The sequence below is a fragment of the Mus caroli genome, unplaced genomic scaffold (genome assembly GCF_978045245.1).
Source record: "Mus caroli unplaced genomic scaffold, Mus_caroli_1 scaffold_4, whole genome shotgun sequence".
NCBI classification, from domain to species: domain Eukaryota; kingdom Metazoa; phylum Chordata; class Mammalia; order Rodentia; family Muridae; genus Mus; species Mus caroli.
The window spans coordinates 124,293,916-124,309,985 of NW_028227259.1; the positions used below are offsets into that span (position 1 = coordinate 124,293,916).

Here is a 16,070-nt window from a genome sequence, read left to right on the forward strand (position 1 = left end):
CCACAATGCCCCCCCTATCACTAATTGAGAAAATGCCTTACAGCTGGAGCTCATGGAGCCATTTCCTCAATGGAGGCTCCTTTCTCTGTGATACCTCCAGCCTGTGTAGAGTTGACACACAAAGCCAGCCAGTAGAGTGTTTGAGTGCAGGGCTGCCAGTGACAAACAAAGATCGCAGGCTGTTTCCCTGCCACTGTCCCTACAGTCGGGGATGATGTATGTGACAGTCTTTGGTCCTCGGCTTGTCTCTGTGTTCCGGTGTATCTTGGAGGTTTCCCTGTGACCATTATCTAGTATCTGGTCCCTAGTCAACCATCTTGGCTCCTTTGCCAGATCCTGTGTTCCATCTACACGGACCCCTGTCCTTGGTCAGCATTGTGAGTTGAATGAGAATGGCCCCCATGGCTTCATATATTTGTTTAGTCCTGGTTGGAATAAACATGGCCTTGGAGGAGGTATGTCTCTGGGAACCAGCTCTGAGGTTTCAAAAGCCCAGGGTAGACCTGGTCTCCCCACTCCTCCCCTCCCTCTCTTCTCCTCTCCTCTCCCTCCTCCCCTTCCTTCCCCCTCCTCCACCTGTGGACCAGGATGAAGCTCTCAGAGACTTCTCCATCATCCTGCTTGCCTATCTGCAGACATTCTCCCCCCATGATGGTTAAGGACTAAACCTCTGGAACTGGAAACAAGTCGCCAATCAAATGCTTTCTCTTTACCAGAGTTGCCTTGGTCATGGTGTCTCTTCACAGCAATAGAGCAATGACTGAGACAGTTGTTCCCAGTGTTACCCTGTAAAATGCACTTAAACCAGCCACACACCCTTCCATAGCTCTGTGATGACCCTCTCTCTCTACTACCACAGCTCCTGGAACACCGACCCAGCTTCTTCCGTGGCCCCTGCTCCTCTGTCCTCTGCCCTTCAGAGCCTGGTTTATGGAGGAGGGGACTATTTCACTATTTATCCCTGGCTGGCCTGGAACTCACCCTGTACACCAGGCTGGCCCCCAGTTCACAGAGATCCTCCTGGCTCTGTCTCCCAAGTGCTGGGATTAAAGACATGACCACTATACCAGGACCCATCTATATTTCTTTCTGTGCTAGAATAACAAATTATTCCATGAGAGAGTTAGTGTCTCTAGGGCTCCAGTGATTAAGACCGAGATTAAGTTGTCTTCAGGATCACGCCCCTTCTGTGCATGCCTGGCCCACAGTCTGGGGCTGCCATGCCTGTCTTAGGTGACATCCAGTCTCATCTCTATCTTCCCCCTGAAGGTCACTTGTTGGTAAGTAGACCTGGTGATAAGGCCACCCAGATCATCCAAGCTGATGTCATGTTTCCATCCTTGTGACAAGGTCAAGGACCCTTTTCCACAGGTACTAGAAGACCAGGACAGGGGCATCTTTGAGGAAGGGCCATCCTCCCCCCCCCCCTTTTTTGATTTTATTTATTTTATGTATATGGGTACACTGTAGATGTCTTCAGACACCAGAAGAGGGCATCGGATCCCATTACAGATGGTTGTGAGCCACCATGTGGTTGCTGGGATTTGAACTCAGGACCTCTGGAAGAGCAGTCAGTGCTTCTAACCCCTGAGCCATCTCTCAGGCCCCAGGAGGGGGCATAATGATGGTCCACCACCCACCCTCTAGCTAACACCACTTCAGACTGAATCCCTTGGCATGCCTCATCTGCCTCCTGCTTACTTCATTCATTGCCTGGGAGACCATACAGAGCCACCTGGCTCTGTTCACAAACCACCCAGATGCCTGAAATATACAGCACTCTGCCAGCAATCGGCATTCAATAAGCAGCTGTTGCTGGCTCTACCTGACTCCTGGTGGGGAGCTTCGGGAAGATGGGTCTGATGAGGCCTCTTAGGAAGCAAAACGTGAAAAGAGCAGCTGTGGAAAGAGTTAAGTATATATATATATATATATATATATATATATATATACACACACACACACATATGTATGTATATATATGTATATATGTGTATACATGTACACACACACACATACATATGGGAGAGTACATGCATGCATATGTATGTGGAAACCAGAAGACAAACCCAGATGTCATCCTCAGACATGTGGCCAATCTCCTTTGAGACAAGGTCCCTCCTATCCGCTCACTAGATAGTCCAGGTCTCCAGCAAACCCCAAGGATACACCTTTCTCTGCCTTCTGCCTCCGCAGCACTGGGGCTCCAAGCACGAGCTACCACCGCTGCTACCTCTGATCCCAGCAAGAACTTTCCTGAAGGAGCCCCTCCCTCTGGGCACCAGCGGTAAATTCTGTGTGCTTGGTGCAGCTCTGCAGCTCTGTTGGACACGTGAGCTCCTTGCATCTGGAGCTCATAGAGGAAGATGCTGGTTGTACTTGAGCTGATCTTGGAGCTCAAGGATCAGGGTGGGTTCAGAGACAAAGATGGCTACCCGCTCCGGCCAATCAAATCTGCAGTAACAGACAGTGAGGCGGGCGTAATTTAAAAAGAACCAATGAGAACGGAAGGACGGGAAATGAACCTTTTCACACGCAACCTTCAGAAATACATAATGATGCAGACAGTTTGCAAAATTATTTGATTAAAAGTTCCTAAAGGCCGGGCGGTGGTGGCGCACACCTTTAATCCCAGCACTTGGGAGGCAGAGGCAGGTGGATTTCTGAGTTCGAGGCTAGCCTGGTCTACAAAGTGAGTTCCAGGACAGCCAGGGCTATACAGAGAAACCCTGTCTCTAGAAAAAACAAACAAAACAAAACAAAACAAAACAAAAAAAAGTTCCTAAAGACCTGGGGGGTCCCACCCTAGGACTGTGCCCACGAGGAATGAAGACACATGTCCACGTAGAGACAGGCAGGAACACAGATGTTCTCAGCAATGTTACTAACAATAGCCATGGGCTGCATCCACCCAAATGCCTTAGACAGATGGTTGGATACACAAGCATACTGGAGTCCGACATTTGACACTAGTTGGGGGGGGGGGTAACGAGTGAAGGATGATTCATGCAGAGACATGGATTAACCTTGAAAACAGTATGTGAAGAGAAAAATCAGCCGAGAAAGCAACACGTCCATAGAGATGCCAGGTAGATTCTAGATTCCCAGAAGGAGGGAAGTTGATGACTGGTCTTTTGCTCTTTTGCTTGTATATAATGGTTTCTGATTTTGTGCTTATAGGGTGTCTGTGTGGGGTGTTTCTTGTGGTCTTTCTTTCATTCTCTTCTTCTCCTTCTTCATTTTTGTTTGTTTTGTTTGCCTGTTTTCTTTCTAAAGAGAACAAAAGAGCTGGGGGTTGGGTTGGTTGGGAGGCAGGAAGGATCTGGTGGGACGGGGAAGCCATGATCAAAATATATTATCTGAAAAATGGTTTAGCCCTGGCTGTCCTGGAACTAGCTCTGTAGACCAGACTGGTCTTAACTCAGAGACCTGCCTGCCTCTGTCTCCTGAGTGCTGGGATTAAAGGCGTGCACCATCACCGCCTAGCTGCAATTTTTTTTTTCAATAAAAAATGTTCTAAGATTGGTTCTCTCCTCCCACTACGAAGAACCAAGGTTGGGGGATGGGGGTGGGGGAATCTCAGGCTGTCAGGCTTGCCCACAAGTGCCTTTATCTGACGAGCCATCTTGCCAACCGGAGTTGTCCACTTTAAGTGGGCAAATTGTGTGGCACCTGGACTGTATCTCAATAAAGCTGCCAACAGTAACAAGAAAGGATATGGAGAGATGGAACAAAATATCTTTTAGAAGAAGAAAGTCTATTTGAGCAGTGGTGGCGCACACCTTTAATCTCAGCACTTGGGAGGCAGAGGCAAGAGGGTTTCTGAGTTCGAGGCCTTTACCCAATAAATAAACCTTTAAATTTTTACTTTTGTAACAGGGGTTCTCTGTGCAGCCCTAGCTATCCTGGAACTCGGAGATCTGCCTGCCTCTACCTTTAAAACAATTTTTTTTCTAGGATTTCTGCACTTTCCCAGAAGCCTGTCATCCTGCGGGGGTTGAACATGGGCGCCTCCAGCCTTCCTTGCAGGGCTTTAAAGGCCCTAAGACCTGGAGGAGAAACTGCGCCTGCGCAGTACGCGAGCGCTCAGGCCTTCCCCCCCCTCCCCAACTCCGCCTTGTGGGTGGGACTTTCCCCGGAGAGAGGCTCCCGTAAGGCCACACCCACTTCCGGGTTGAACGCGGCGGGGGCCACGTGATAGGCTAAAGATGGCGGCGCCCAGGGTGGCGGCGTGAAAGTTGTGGAAAGTCGCCGTCGCCGGGGTCGTGAGTCTGAAAAGCGAAGGGAACCTGAGAGCCATGTCGCGTCTGATCGTGAAGAACCTCCCGAATGGGGTGAGCGGGAACCGGGGATGGGTCCCGGAAGTGGAAGCGGAGGTCCGGGAATGGAGGGTGAAGGATGGAGGGGTTCTAAGTCAGGGACAGGACTGAGGAGGTCCGGAATCCAAGAAAGCGGCACCCTGTCCTGACGGCTCAGCAAGCCGCAAAGTGGCTTCCGAGCATTCCGAGGATCCTTCCATGTTGTCCTGGCCAGTTTGGGTCAGTTTGACCCAGACTGGAGTCACTTACGGAGAGGGAACTTCATTGGATGTATTGCGTCCATATGCCTGTGGACCAGCCTGTGATGCTCTGAGGAGTGATGGGTGTGGGAGGGTCCAGCCCCCTGTGGGTGTTGTCACGCCTCGGCAAGTGTCCCTGGGCTGTGTACAGATGCTGGCGGGGCAAGTAAGTCTGCGTCAGTTCTTGCCTCGGCTTCCCTGGATGGCGGACTGTGATGGAGACCTGTAAGCCAAATCAATGGTCTTCCTCCCCAAATTGCTTTGGTTTTTTTTTTTGTTGTTGTTGTTTGTTTGTTTGTTTGTTTTTAAAGATTTATTTATTTATTATGTGTAAGTACACTGTAGCTGGCTTCAGACACACCAGAAGAGGGCGTCAGATCCCATTATAGATGGTTGTGAGCCACCATGTGGTTGCTGGGATTTGAAGTCAAGACCTTTGGAAGAGCACTCAGTGCTCTTAACTGCTGAGCCATCTCTCCATCCCCCCCCCCCCCCCGCCCCCAAATTGCTTTGTATCCTTGATGCGTGTCACAACAGGGAACAGACTAGAGAATGCTGGTTCACCATCACGGAACAAGCTCAGACTTCAAAACCAAGTGTGGTGGTGCACACACCTGTTGTCAGCTTTCCATAGGCAGAGGGTGGCGAGTTCAAGGCCAGCCTGGATTACATAGCAAGATGATGTGGCTAAAAATAAATAAATTAATTAAATTTGTTTTGTTGTTGTTGGGACCATGTGCCCCCCTAGAACATCGGTCCTCAACCTTCCGAATGTTGCGCCCCCTTTAATACAGTTCCTCCTGTTGTGACCCCCTAGTCATGAAGTTATTTTGTTGCTACTGCATAACTGTAATTTTCTCGTTATGAATATAATGTAAATATCTGGTATGTGGGATATCTGATATGCATCCCCCCCAAAGGGAGACCCAAGATGATCTCCCCTATTTGAGATTTTGTTTGTTGGTTTGGGGGATGCTTTTTAAAAAAACAGACTCCTCAATCTGTAGCCCTGGCTGACCTTGAACACCTGCTTCTGCCTCCCCACCATACCTAGCCTCATCTCAGGGTTTCTTTCCTTTTCTGACACGGTATCTCATTTTGTAGCCCTGGCTGTCCTGGAACTTAACATGTATGTAGAACCAGACTGGCCTCAAACTAAAGAAATCTGCCTGCCTCTGCCTCCAGAGTGCTAGGATTAAAGGTGTGCATGACCACGCCTGGCCTTATCATCAGGTTTTAAAACACACCTGAAAAAATATCTCTTTTGAAATATCTGGGTGCGATGGGACACCCCTGCTGGGGCTGGGAAGTGAGGCAGGCAGATCTCTAGTTTGAGGCCCACTGGGGCTGCACTTTCCTTTGTAGTTGTTCTACAGTGCAACCCCAGGTGCTGGGGACCAGGGTGTGGGCATCTTTAATGGGCTCTGTTATTCGCTGGCTCCCAAGGTAAACAAACATTTACACAGCTTCCCTTGTCTTTGTTTATTTGGACAAGCCTCTGTTGGGTATCTTGTTTGCTGTGGCAGCCTCAGGGTGGAAGTTGTAATTGATGTCTTCCTCAACGGGGACAGGGTAAGAAAGAGACGAGACCAATTGAGGTGCCTTGAAGTTCCATTTCCTTATTAAAGAACTGAATGGCCTGCTCAGGGGTGCTCAGCGGGTGTCAGGCTCTGAGCCAGGACCTGGCCACCCTTAAAAAAGTCAAGGTCTGCCACCTGCTCATCTCAGGATTCCCTCCAGGACCTCTAGGTTATTTCTCTTGGCTCCAAGGACCCTTCTCCCTCCTCTATCTCATTATACCCTTTTGCTCTAGATGAAGGAGGAGCGATTCCGGCAGCTGTTTGCCGCCTTTGGCACGCTGACCGACTGCAGCCTCAAGTTCACCAAAGACGGCAAGTTCCGAAAGTTCGGCTTCATAGGTTTCAAGTCGGAGGAGGAGGCCCAGGCAGCACTGAACCATTTCCACCGGAGCTTTATTGACACGTCCCGGATCACAGTGAGTCTGAGGGAGTCTCACCCTGCCCGCTGTAGAGTTTGCCTTACCTCAGGGCTACCCAGGCTTTCAAGTGCTTGAGCATCGTTGCCTGAGAGTCGGCCCACTGCTCACTGGGCCCTCCCCGAGTTTCTGAATTATTAAAGTACTTTTAACTCTTCACTCTTTTACATTGTTTGACCTTTGTACCCTGACCACGAGTGATAAGTGTGATAGAACTGATAGGCGCAGTTACTTCTACAGGGGCATCCATTGCTAGGTGAAAGTGGTTTGCTGACCAGCAACAGCCTAGACCATCTGAGCATGGCTTGTGGGAGTGTCCTCCCAAAGGCTGCCTCAGAGAATGTAACGGAGATGCCAGGGGAGAGGGATGAATCAGTTCATGCGTGGTCCCTGGCATTCTTCCACACTCCTCTGGTCAACCAACTGTCCCTGATACCCTGGGCTTGTTTTCTGCTGTAACTGAACTTGCCTTGTGGTAAATAGTCGCCTGACTCGTGGCCATTGCTCCCTGTTGCCGTGTGCTAGGCAGGGGCTGCCTCCCAGGGGACAATAGCATTTCCTGTCACCTTCTTCTGGATGGCCTGGGAGACAGAATTAGTCTTCTGTAAATGGCAGCATGACTTTTTGGGGGACAGTGTCTAGGCTGGGAATGAAAGTGATTCGCTTTGAAGCAGATAGCAGGTCAGCAACCACTGTACTCTGGGAAACCCATACTCCTGTGCTGAAGGGGATGCACAGGTGCCTGGGGACCTTAGCAGCTGTGGAAGCCTGCTCTCTTTCCCATGCAGGTCGAATTCTGCAAGTCCTTTGGTGACCCATCGAAGCCCCGAGCTTGGAGCAAACATGCCCAGAAGTCAAGCCAGCCCAAGCAGCCGTCGCAAGACTCCGTTCCCTCAGACACTAAAAAGGTATGTAGGCAGTGCCCCCAGCCCTGTGCCCAGTGATGGCAGGGTGGTCTCTGGCTGGGAAGGAGTTGGGAGTATATTTAGGATGGTTTGGGAAGGTGGGTATGCCCAGCATCGGCGTGAGCCCGTCTGCCTTCTACTTTCAGGACAAGAAGAAAAAAGGGCCCAGTGACCTGGAGAAGGTGAGTATTCTGTGGGTAGAGAGGGAGGAGGGCTGTGAGCACTGAGAGGGAGGAGGGCTGGAGCACCGAGCCTCCTGAAGCGCTGCCTCATCTCCCTCCTCCTGTCCCTCCTCCTGCCTCTTCACCTGCCACAGCTGAAGGAAGATGCCGAGTTCCAGGAGTTCCTGTCAATTCATCAGAAGAGGACCCAAGTGGCCACGTGGGCAAACGACGCTTTGGAGGCCAAGCTCCCAAAAGCGAAAACCAAGGCATCAAGTGACTATCTGAACTTCGACTCCGACTCCAACTCCGACTCTGGGCAGGAGAGTGAGGAGGAGCCAGCCGGAGAGGACCCTGAAGGTGAGCGTGAGTTCCGGGAGTGCTGTGCCTTCTGGCAGTGCGTAGGCCTTTGGGCGTAGGCCTTGGCCTGATGGGCACAAGCACCATACACTTGGCACAGACATACAAAGGACACTTTGTGTGACACTCTCTGGTGACATGGACTAAGAAAAGTGCCAAGGATCAGCCTTGGCTTGGAGAGGGGTTCCTGAGAGAAGGGGTATCAGGGAGCGGAGAAACAAACGACTCAGAATCAAATCACAAGTTACAAACTGCGGCCTATGTTCTGCCCAAGAGAGCTTTCCAGATTCTCTGATCTCCACATAGCTTTTTTATCAAGACAACTTTTTTGCAATTCTAAAATCTCATCTCTTGCAGATCAAAGCCCAGTTTTTTATATATATCAATTTGCTCATTACCCGAGGTTCCCTTTTGATTATCCCATGAATCAGCCTCCCAAAATCCCAGCCTCCCATGATCCCATCCCCCTGATTCTTAGAAAGAGACAGCCAGCACAAGCATGGGCAGTAAGATAGCTGGGTGAAACCCTGCTCTGGAATTACCATTCCTACCACACCTGGGCCTGGGCCTGGGCCTAGACCTGGACCTAAACTTCCTCTGTCCCAGGCTGACTCTAAACTCAGGAACCTGCCTACCTTTGTATCTGCCTACCTTTATATCTTCCTGACAAGCTGGCTCATAGTGCAGCTGCCCCTGTTGCTTTAGATCTGTGAAGCTCCTTACACAATTCATATTGCTCCTTACACAATCCATATATATATATATACATACACACACACACACACACACACACACACATGTTGGTTTTTCAAGAGCATCCTTATGTTTTTGCACAGTTGAGAAACTATATAATTTCAAGCTCATGTTTTCAGAGATGTTTCCCACAGCCTTAAGGGCTGTCCTGAAGGTCACAGCATTCTACCATTTTGCTGAGACATAGAAACACCCTCGCTTCCCAGACTCATGCTGTCTCTGATTATCAGAGTCTCCTTAACCTTGACAGAGAGAACATTCTTCCAAGGAGGAACATGAAAATATATATTATTATACAACAACCATCAACACTCGTGGGAGCCCACGCCCTGCTGGCTCTGTTCCAGGGGCAGGAACCATGTCATCTGTCCCTTACACATGGTCAAGCAGGACTCAGAAGGAAAGGGCCACCAGGTGCTACCCTCCAGCCATTGAATGAGCAGCCTGCTCATTGGTGTGTCTTCCCCCAGGCAGATCTGGTCACCTGACTCAGCCAGTAGTCACCAAGCATATACAGTATGCCAAACACAGCTCTGGGGACTGGGGACACAGCAGTGAGAAAAGACCCCAAGAATCTCTGCACCTGTGCAGGGGGCATCCTGGTGAGAGCAGAGGGGCAAGGCAGGTAGTTCCCAGTGGGGCATGTGTGGTGACAGGTGTGACAAGGAGATAGGACAGGGCCAGGGAAAGCTTCCTGGAAGGGCTCCTGCTGCTCTGGGGGGTAGTAGTATGGTGTTATGCTTTCATGGGCCCTGCTGTGGCTTGTAAGCAGCCAATCAGAGCACAGAAAGTAGACTGTAAGCTGTGGGCCAGAGTGAGGACTGTTGTGGTTTACAGGTGAGGAGTAGGATTGACACAGCTCAGTCTGGTAGTCTACTGAGCCGAGGACTGTGTGACTGAGGGTGGAGAAGCAGAGGAAGTGGGAAACAGCTAGGAGAGTCTCAAAGGAAAGGACAGCACAGTGGCTAGAGATGTGGCCCAGTTTCAGGAGATGGGAGAGGGGAGTTCAAACTCCACCCTGAAACCCCTGGAGGGTGCTGAACAGAGCCACTGCCTCACGGTGTGCTAGGAGGGTCACACACACTGCAGTGTAAGGGATGGCTGTCTTCCTCAGTCAGCCTTCCCTGGTAACTCCCTTCTGGCTTACTCTCATCCAACCCTTGTCATCCAAGTATGACACACCAGGTGCCCTTTGTATTTGTGTGCAAACTACACTGTTCACCAGGGATAGCAAGGGTAAAAGGAAACTGGGTGGCAGGTGTGCAGTGAACACACACACACATATACACACACCCATACCTGGTGTCTGACACTCATGGGTTTTCCTGAACGGATGGATTATAGCACCCTCTGCCATAATCAAAAGGGGTAGCTGTGTTGTGCAGGATTTTTAATAATTGTTTAAAGATGAACCTAAAAGAGGGATCTTGGGTTGCTAGGGAGACTGACTTGGTCTTTAAGTACATTTAATCCTCTACCACAAGATCTGAGGTCAGTGCCCAGCACCCACATGATGACTCACAGTTGCCCATAACTCCAGCGCCCTCTTCTGGCCTCTATGGGCACTGTACTCACGTGCACACATCCACATACAGACACACGCATAAATCTTATGGGTGAGGGAGGGCTGGAAAGGGCCAGGATGGTGAAAAGGAGCCACAGATCTCCATGTGCCCTGGGATGGAGAGACATGCACAGTCCAGTGTTCCCAGTTCACTACCCAGCACTGCCTGTCAGAGAACTGGCTGGAGCTGCTTATGTGTGAGGGCCTTGGCCATGGTGGGTGTGCTGTCTCTGCTCACTAAGGTCACTGAGCTCTGTGTCCCCAGAGGAACAAGGCCTGCAGCCAAAGGCAGCTGTGCAGAAGGAGCTGTCAGACATGGACTACTTGAAATCCAAGATGGTGCGGGCCGAGGTGTCCTCTGAGGATGAGGACGAAGAGGACAGTGAAGACGAGGCTGTGAACTGTGAAGAAGGGAGTGAGGCTGAGGAAGAGGAAGAGGAGGGCTCCCCTGCCTCCCCAGCCAAGCAAGGAGGTGTGAGCCGGGGAGCCATGCCTGGGGGCCTAAGGCCCCAAGAAGCTGCTGGCAAGGTGTGTCTGTCTGTCTCTCTGTGTCTGTACCTCTGTGTGACTGTGTCTGTGAGGGCTGAGGAATACACTGGACTTGGGTCACCTAGTGTCCCTGTAGCCCCTTGCCTAGAGGATTGCCTCAAAGGGAAGGCCACTTACTTGCCCATAGGTGTCCTCACACCATAGGTCCCTGTTGGCCCCGGGAAGCCGTCTGCTACTGGAGTCGTGGGTTATCAATGAGCTGGGTGGGTCCTGCCTTATATTTAGCAGCAAGATAGATATATAGATAGATGGATGGATGGACGGACGGACGAGCTGCGTGCTGGGTAATATCCCTCACAAGTCAATGATTGACGTTAGAGTCCTCCACACAGGTGAGGAAGCAGGTGAGGCAGCTTCACCCACGGTGACGGCTGGGGAGTGGTGGGGCCAAGGCTCGGAGCCTGAAGCTCAGATTGCACAGATAGCTGAGGCCTTGATGGTCCCTCTCTCCCACCAGGAGGTCCTCTCTGCTGCAGAGACAAGACACTTGGAGACTCGGGTGGGACCACAGCCCTTGGAGTTCCTGTGCTGAACGAAGCTGGGGTACACAGCAGTCCAGAACAGACTTTGCCAGGGAAAGAGTTCTAGTCAGGACAGGTTTAGGCTTCAAAGGAGAAATCAAGAGCAGAGGCCCTTGGAAGTTGTTGGTACTCCAGAATAGCAGATCCTGACCCCAGCATCCCTGTGGAATTATATTCTCACCTGGACACTAGACAAGCCCTGCCTCAGTGGTACCTCTAGGTTCCTTCCTGGGGCCAGGGCCGGTGTCTCACCAGGCTTCGCATGTAGCTGCCTCCTCCAGCTCTGTCCAGGCTCAGCTCACAGCAGACAGGGTATCTCCTGGCATTCTCCAGCTCCCCCGGCAGCTGGTGCCCCTTCCAGCTCCAGGGTGTCCCAGCCACCACCACCTGCCACGTGAGTGTCAGGTACTCACCATCTTTGTGATCTCTCAGGTAGAGAAGCCAGCCAGCCAGAAGGAACCCACTACCCCCTACACCGTGAAGCTCCGGGGAGCCCCGTTCAATGTCACTGAGGTATGTATCCGGAAAGGGAGGGTGGGCAGGCCAGGATCAGATGAAGTCAGGAGCTGGAAGGAGCTGGGCTTGGGGCTGCAGACACGGGAAGGAGACCAGTGGCAGTGTGAGGAGTGCTTCCGTTCCCTCCCATGGGTGCCAGGCTGGAGACTCGCTGTTAAAAAGGGAGGGGGCATGGTAGTGGATAGCTCCGTGGGCAGAGTGCTTGCTGTGCAAGCCTAGGGACCTAAGTTCAAGCCCCAGGTATGTGCTGTATTGCTAACTTAACAGGTACTGCGAGACCAGTGGGCAGGCACTTACTTCTCTGTTTCGAGGAACCAGAGGCAAGCACTTTGCCACTGAGCTGCATCCCTAGTGTTGTTGTCCAGTGCTTTACGTTCTAAGAGAAAATGCTAAGAGAATTTTTAACAGGTCTAACGAAATATTAAACTCGTTTTTATAAAAGAAAAAGATAGAAGGGAAAACATTTTTTTTCATTCCAGAAAAACGTCATTGAATTCCTAGCTCCTCTGAAGCCAGTGGCCATCCGAATAGTGAGAAATGCTCATGGGAACAAGACAGGTGAGACAGAAAGACCACCCTGGCGGCACTGGGGCTACCGACCACGGGCCTCCTGGTCAGCCAGGGTCTCCCGGCCACAGAGCACTTAATTTGGCTGTCATAAGGCAGAGAGTCTGGTGATGAGCCAGCGTTGGAGCTGGGAGAGGCCAGAAGACTGTCAGAGATGCAGCAGGAGCGTAGCTGTGTTTTACAGAGCCACACCAAGGCACTATGGTTCTAGGGGACCCGCAGCCTACCGGCTGTGTGGGCTCCTTGGCAGGAAGAGGCTGCCTGGGTAAAGCATCTGGGGGAAGAGAGCGCCTGTGCACCAAGGGCAGCCCAGTCTCCATCCCGGGGCTTGTTTCCTCCCTAGCACCCCTCTTGGCTTTACCACATCCTGTACCAAGCCGGCTCTCCTGACCTTGAATCTTGAAGAGGGCAGTGTGGAGTAGTGGGGCTTCATCCCAGCTTAGCTGCTTAGGGGCTCTTTCACCTCAGACACGTCTGGACAGGATCAGCCTCAGTACCTGCACACTCTGGGGTGGGCCTGTCACCTAGCAGTGAGGAGCCGAGGAGCTGACCCTCAGAGCAGCCTTGCCCACTCTGTGGGAACTATGACAGCATTCGTCTGTTGCTAAGGGTGGTGCCCTGGTTACGACATGTTAGAGACTGGGCAGGAAGAGAGCCAGCTAGGCCTGCAGCTGGAAAACACATGGGGCTGGCTCCAAAGGGCACAAGCAGGGCTGTGAACAAGCTGGAGAAGTGGGCTCAGCCATGCGTGACTTCAGCCAGTGTACTTGCAGCCTAGAGCAGGTCCATGGGGGAGGGTGGCTGGGGAGGCCAGATCCGATTAAGAGCGGTCCCTCAGCTGGCCTGCACCCGAGAGATTCTTGGCACATGAAGCAGGTGAAGTACTTCATGCATAGGTGGTGTCCCTGCAGAGGACACAAGAGCGGGCCAGACAGAACAGCCTCATCTTGCTTGTGAAAAACCCTTGGGCTTTGGGACACATTGTGGCATTGCCATCAGACAGCCTTGTGACCCGGGACATGAGACTTTAAGTATCCTAGGGAAGGGACAGCCCTGCTCTGCTGTCTCATAGGGTCAGGCTCCCTCTCAGGAAGGATTCCAGGCCTGGATCTGAGCTTCAGGGACAGAGGTCCTGACGATGGCCGAGACTATCCTGAACTGAGTCACAGTGTAGCCTGCACCCCTTCTCTAGAGAGTGTTCAGGAACGGGGGGGGGGGGGGGGGGGGTTGGGACAGGCAGGAAGGCCTGCTGCTTGCTCCTGGGGTCCACATCTGCACTCACACGGCCCCCTGGTCTGAAGCTGTTGGGGTGTAGGGTGTATGTGTGAGTGTCCTGGAGGTTGACAGCCTATGATTCTTCTTGTCCCTGTCGTCACTCAGGGTATGTCTTCGTGGACCTCAGCAGTGAAGAAGAAGTAAAGAAAGCTCTGAAGTGCAACCGTGAATACATGGGTAAGGGAGTATCAGCCGTCAGTGACTACCATCCCTATGCTGACGTCACATGTCGGTGCTGAGATAGTTTAGGGCCCTGGGGATCCAGCAGGGAGTCTATAGTCCCTCCCCCTGGAGCAGCCACAGAGTGAACACAGACAGTCATGGGCAGCGTAGGCAGGTGATGCCTATGATCTGAGTGATGGGTAGAGCAGGAGATGCTGTGTCACCCTGTGCTCTGCCCTCCTGGAGCAGCCCGTGACACTGGCTGACTTGACTCAGAGGTGGGTGTGGGCCACTGACTGAGAAAAGTAGTACTGAGGGAGGAGGGGAGTTCTGTCAGCGGTCAGGTGGTGGGTACCAATGGAGCACTGACTGGATGAGGGAGGTGGGTGCTGGCGGAAATGGGGTGGGGCACCGAGGAAGAGCGGGGCATGCAACGGTTCACTCCATCAATGCCCCAAGGTGGGTTGTCACGTGCCTCCGTCCCAGATCAGCCACAGGGATTGTAGGGAGACCCCAGAACCCAGGTGCCAACTACTATGGTCTGGGATATCCCTCAGGCTCCTCAGGGCCTTGGCTGTACTGCCAAGGCAAGTGAAGTCCCAGTGTGTCCAGCTGCAGCCTGGGACACCGTGCACCGCAGACACGATCACACGTAGGGGCAGCAGGCTCTGAGCAGCAGCAGAGCAGAGGCTGAGGGGACCTCAGGAGGCACACGGCAGCCCTGACCCCTGTCTTCATACAGGTGGACGCTATATCGAGGTGTTCAGGGAAAAGCAGGCCCCCACTGCCCGTGGTCCCCCAAAGAGCACCACGCCCTGGCAAGGCCGAACGCTCGGGGAGAATGAGGAGGAGGAAGACCTGGCCGACTCTGGGAGGCTCTTCGTACGGAACCTGTCCTACACCAGCTCTGAGGAGGACCTGGAGAAGCTTTTCTCAGCCTACGGTGGGTGCAGCCTCCTCTAGGGGCTGGGTGACATCCTTGTCCCTCGGCTAGTGGCTCTGCTGGAGAAACAGGACAAAGCAGTCTACTGCTGAGGGGCTCACAGCACCCCCTTAGACTATGGAGCAGAGGAGAGAGTGGTGTCTCCCTCGGGTTGTCCACACTGCTGTCCCATCCTTCCTAGACACTGTGTGGAGGCACAGAGGCAGGTCAGGGAAGGAGGCTCCAAGGGCCCATCCTGTCCCCAAGCCTCCACACCCAGGTTGTCCTTAGAAGAGGCACAGGAATTACTGCAGGCATGCGGCAAGTGCCTGGACCCCAGCGCCATGTAGAGCTTTGCTGCCCTTTGTGTGCTAATCCTGACCCCACAGGTAAAACGCAGCCTTGTGACCTACAGGCCAGTGAGTTTTCACCCTCAGAAACTACAACAGCAGCAACAGTGAGAATAGTTCCCCTGGGCTGAAACCGCCCAGTGTGCCCACTGCTGTTGTGCCAGGCAGACCCTCCTGCCTCCTGACTAACAAGGCCAGAGCAGACAGGAGAGGGTTTGCCTAGACTGTGAATGTCCATTTGGGAGGAACACAATCCTGGCCTATGTTCAGAGTGGCAAGCAATGCCTCGTTTATATGGTGATGTTGCGGCACTTCCACTCACTGGCCTGTAGGTCACTGTTGGCTGCACTCCTCGAGTGTTAGCACAGCCCACCCCACACCTGTCCCTTGAGCTAGGGATCTTGTGTCACTTTATAGGTGAGGACACCGGCCTGTGTTGATTAGTGACATGTCCCAAGGGAAGGCCACACGTAGAGGAGGTAGCAGAGCTAGTGTACAGCCCCTACCTCTCCTCTGAGGACTGGCTCACGATGCCTTTAGCCCTGGGCTGGTAAGCTGGCTGGCACTCGCCGTGCTCTCCTGAGGGACCTAGCAGTCTGGGCTGCTCCATTGCCTGGGGCCAGGGTCCTGCACTTCTGTTACCCAGTGCTCTGGCCCACAACTGGCTGACACTTCTCCCATCTCCAGGTCCCCTGTCAGAGCTCCACTACCCCATTGACAGCCTGACCAAGAAGCCGAAGGGCTTTGCCTTCGTCACGTTCATGTTCCCTGAACACGCCGTGAAGGCCTATGCTGAGGTGGACGGGCAGGTATTCCAGGTACGTGAGCTTAGGCCTAGTCGGGAAGTAGGGACAGGTGTGCGTCTGCCTGTACACTTCAGGCCTGAAAGCCCTCGGTGGTCTGCTGTGCTG

General features: G+C 52.6%; 1 protein-coding gene across 1 annotated transcript in view; it reads left to right on the forward strand.

Annotated features, from left to right (window-relative positions):
* Positions 1–4,195: 4,195 nt before the first annotated feature.
* Positions 4,196–16,070, forward strand: part of Rbm19 (RNA binding motif protein 19) — an 83,313-nt gene continuing 71,438 nt past the window's right edge. The window contains exons 1-11 of the mRNA XM_021162701.3: positions 4,196–4,334; positions 6,372–6,554; positions 7,343–7,462; positions 7,606–7,641; positions 7,776–7,980; positions 10,563–10,825; positions 11,800–11,880; positions 12,363–12,441; positions 13,831–13,902; positions 14,630–14,830; positions 15,847–15,977. Of these exons, the coding sequence (XP_021018360.1) occupies positions 4,299–4,334; positions 6,372–6,554; positions 7,343–7,462; positions 7,606–7,641; positions 7,776–7,980; positions 10,563–10,825; positions 11,800–11,880; positions 12,363–12,441; positions 13,831–13,902; positions 14,630–14,830; positions 15,847–15,977 (1,407 nt within the window). The 5' untranslated portion in view covers positions 4,196–4,298. The remainder of the gene's footprint in view (positions 4,335–6,371; positions 6,555–7,342; positions 7,463–7,605; positions 7,642–7,775; positions 7,981–10,562; positions 10,826–11,799; positions 11,881–12,362; positions 12,442–13,830; positions 13,903–14,629; positions 14,831–15,846; positions 15,978–16,070) is intronic.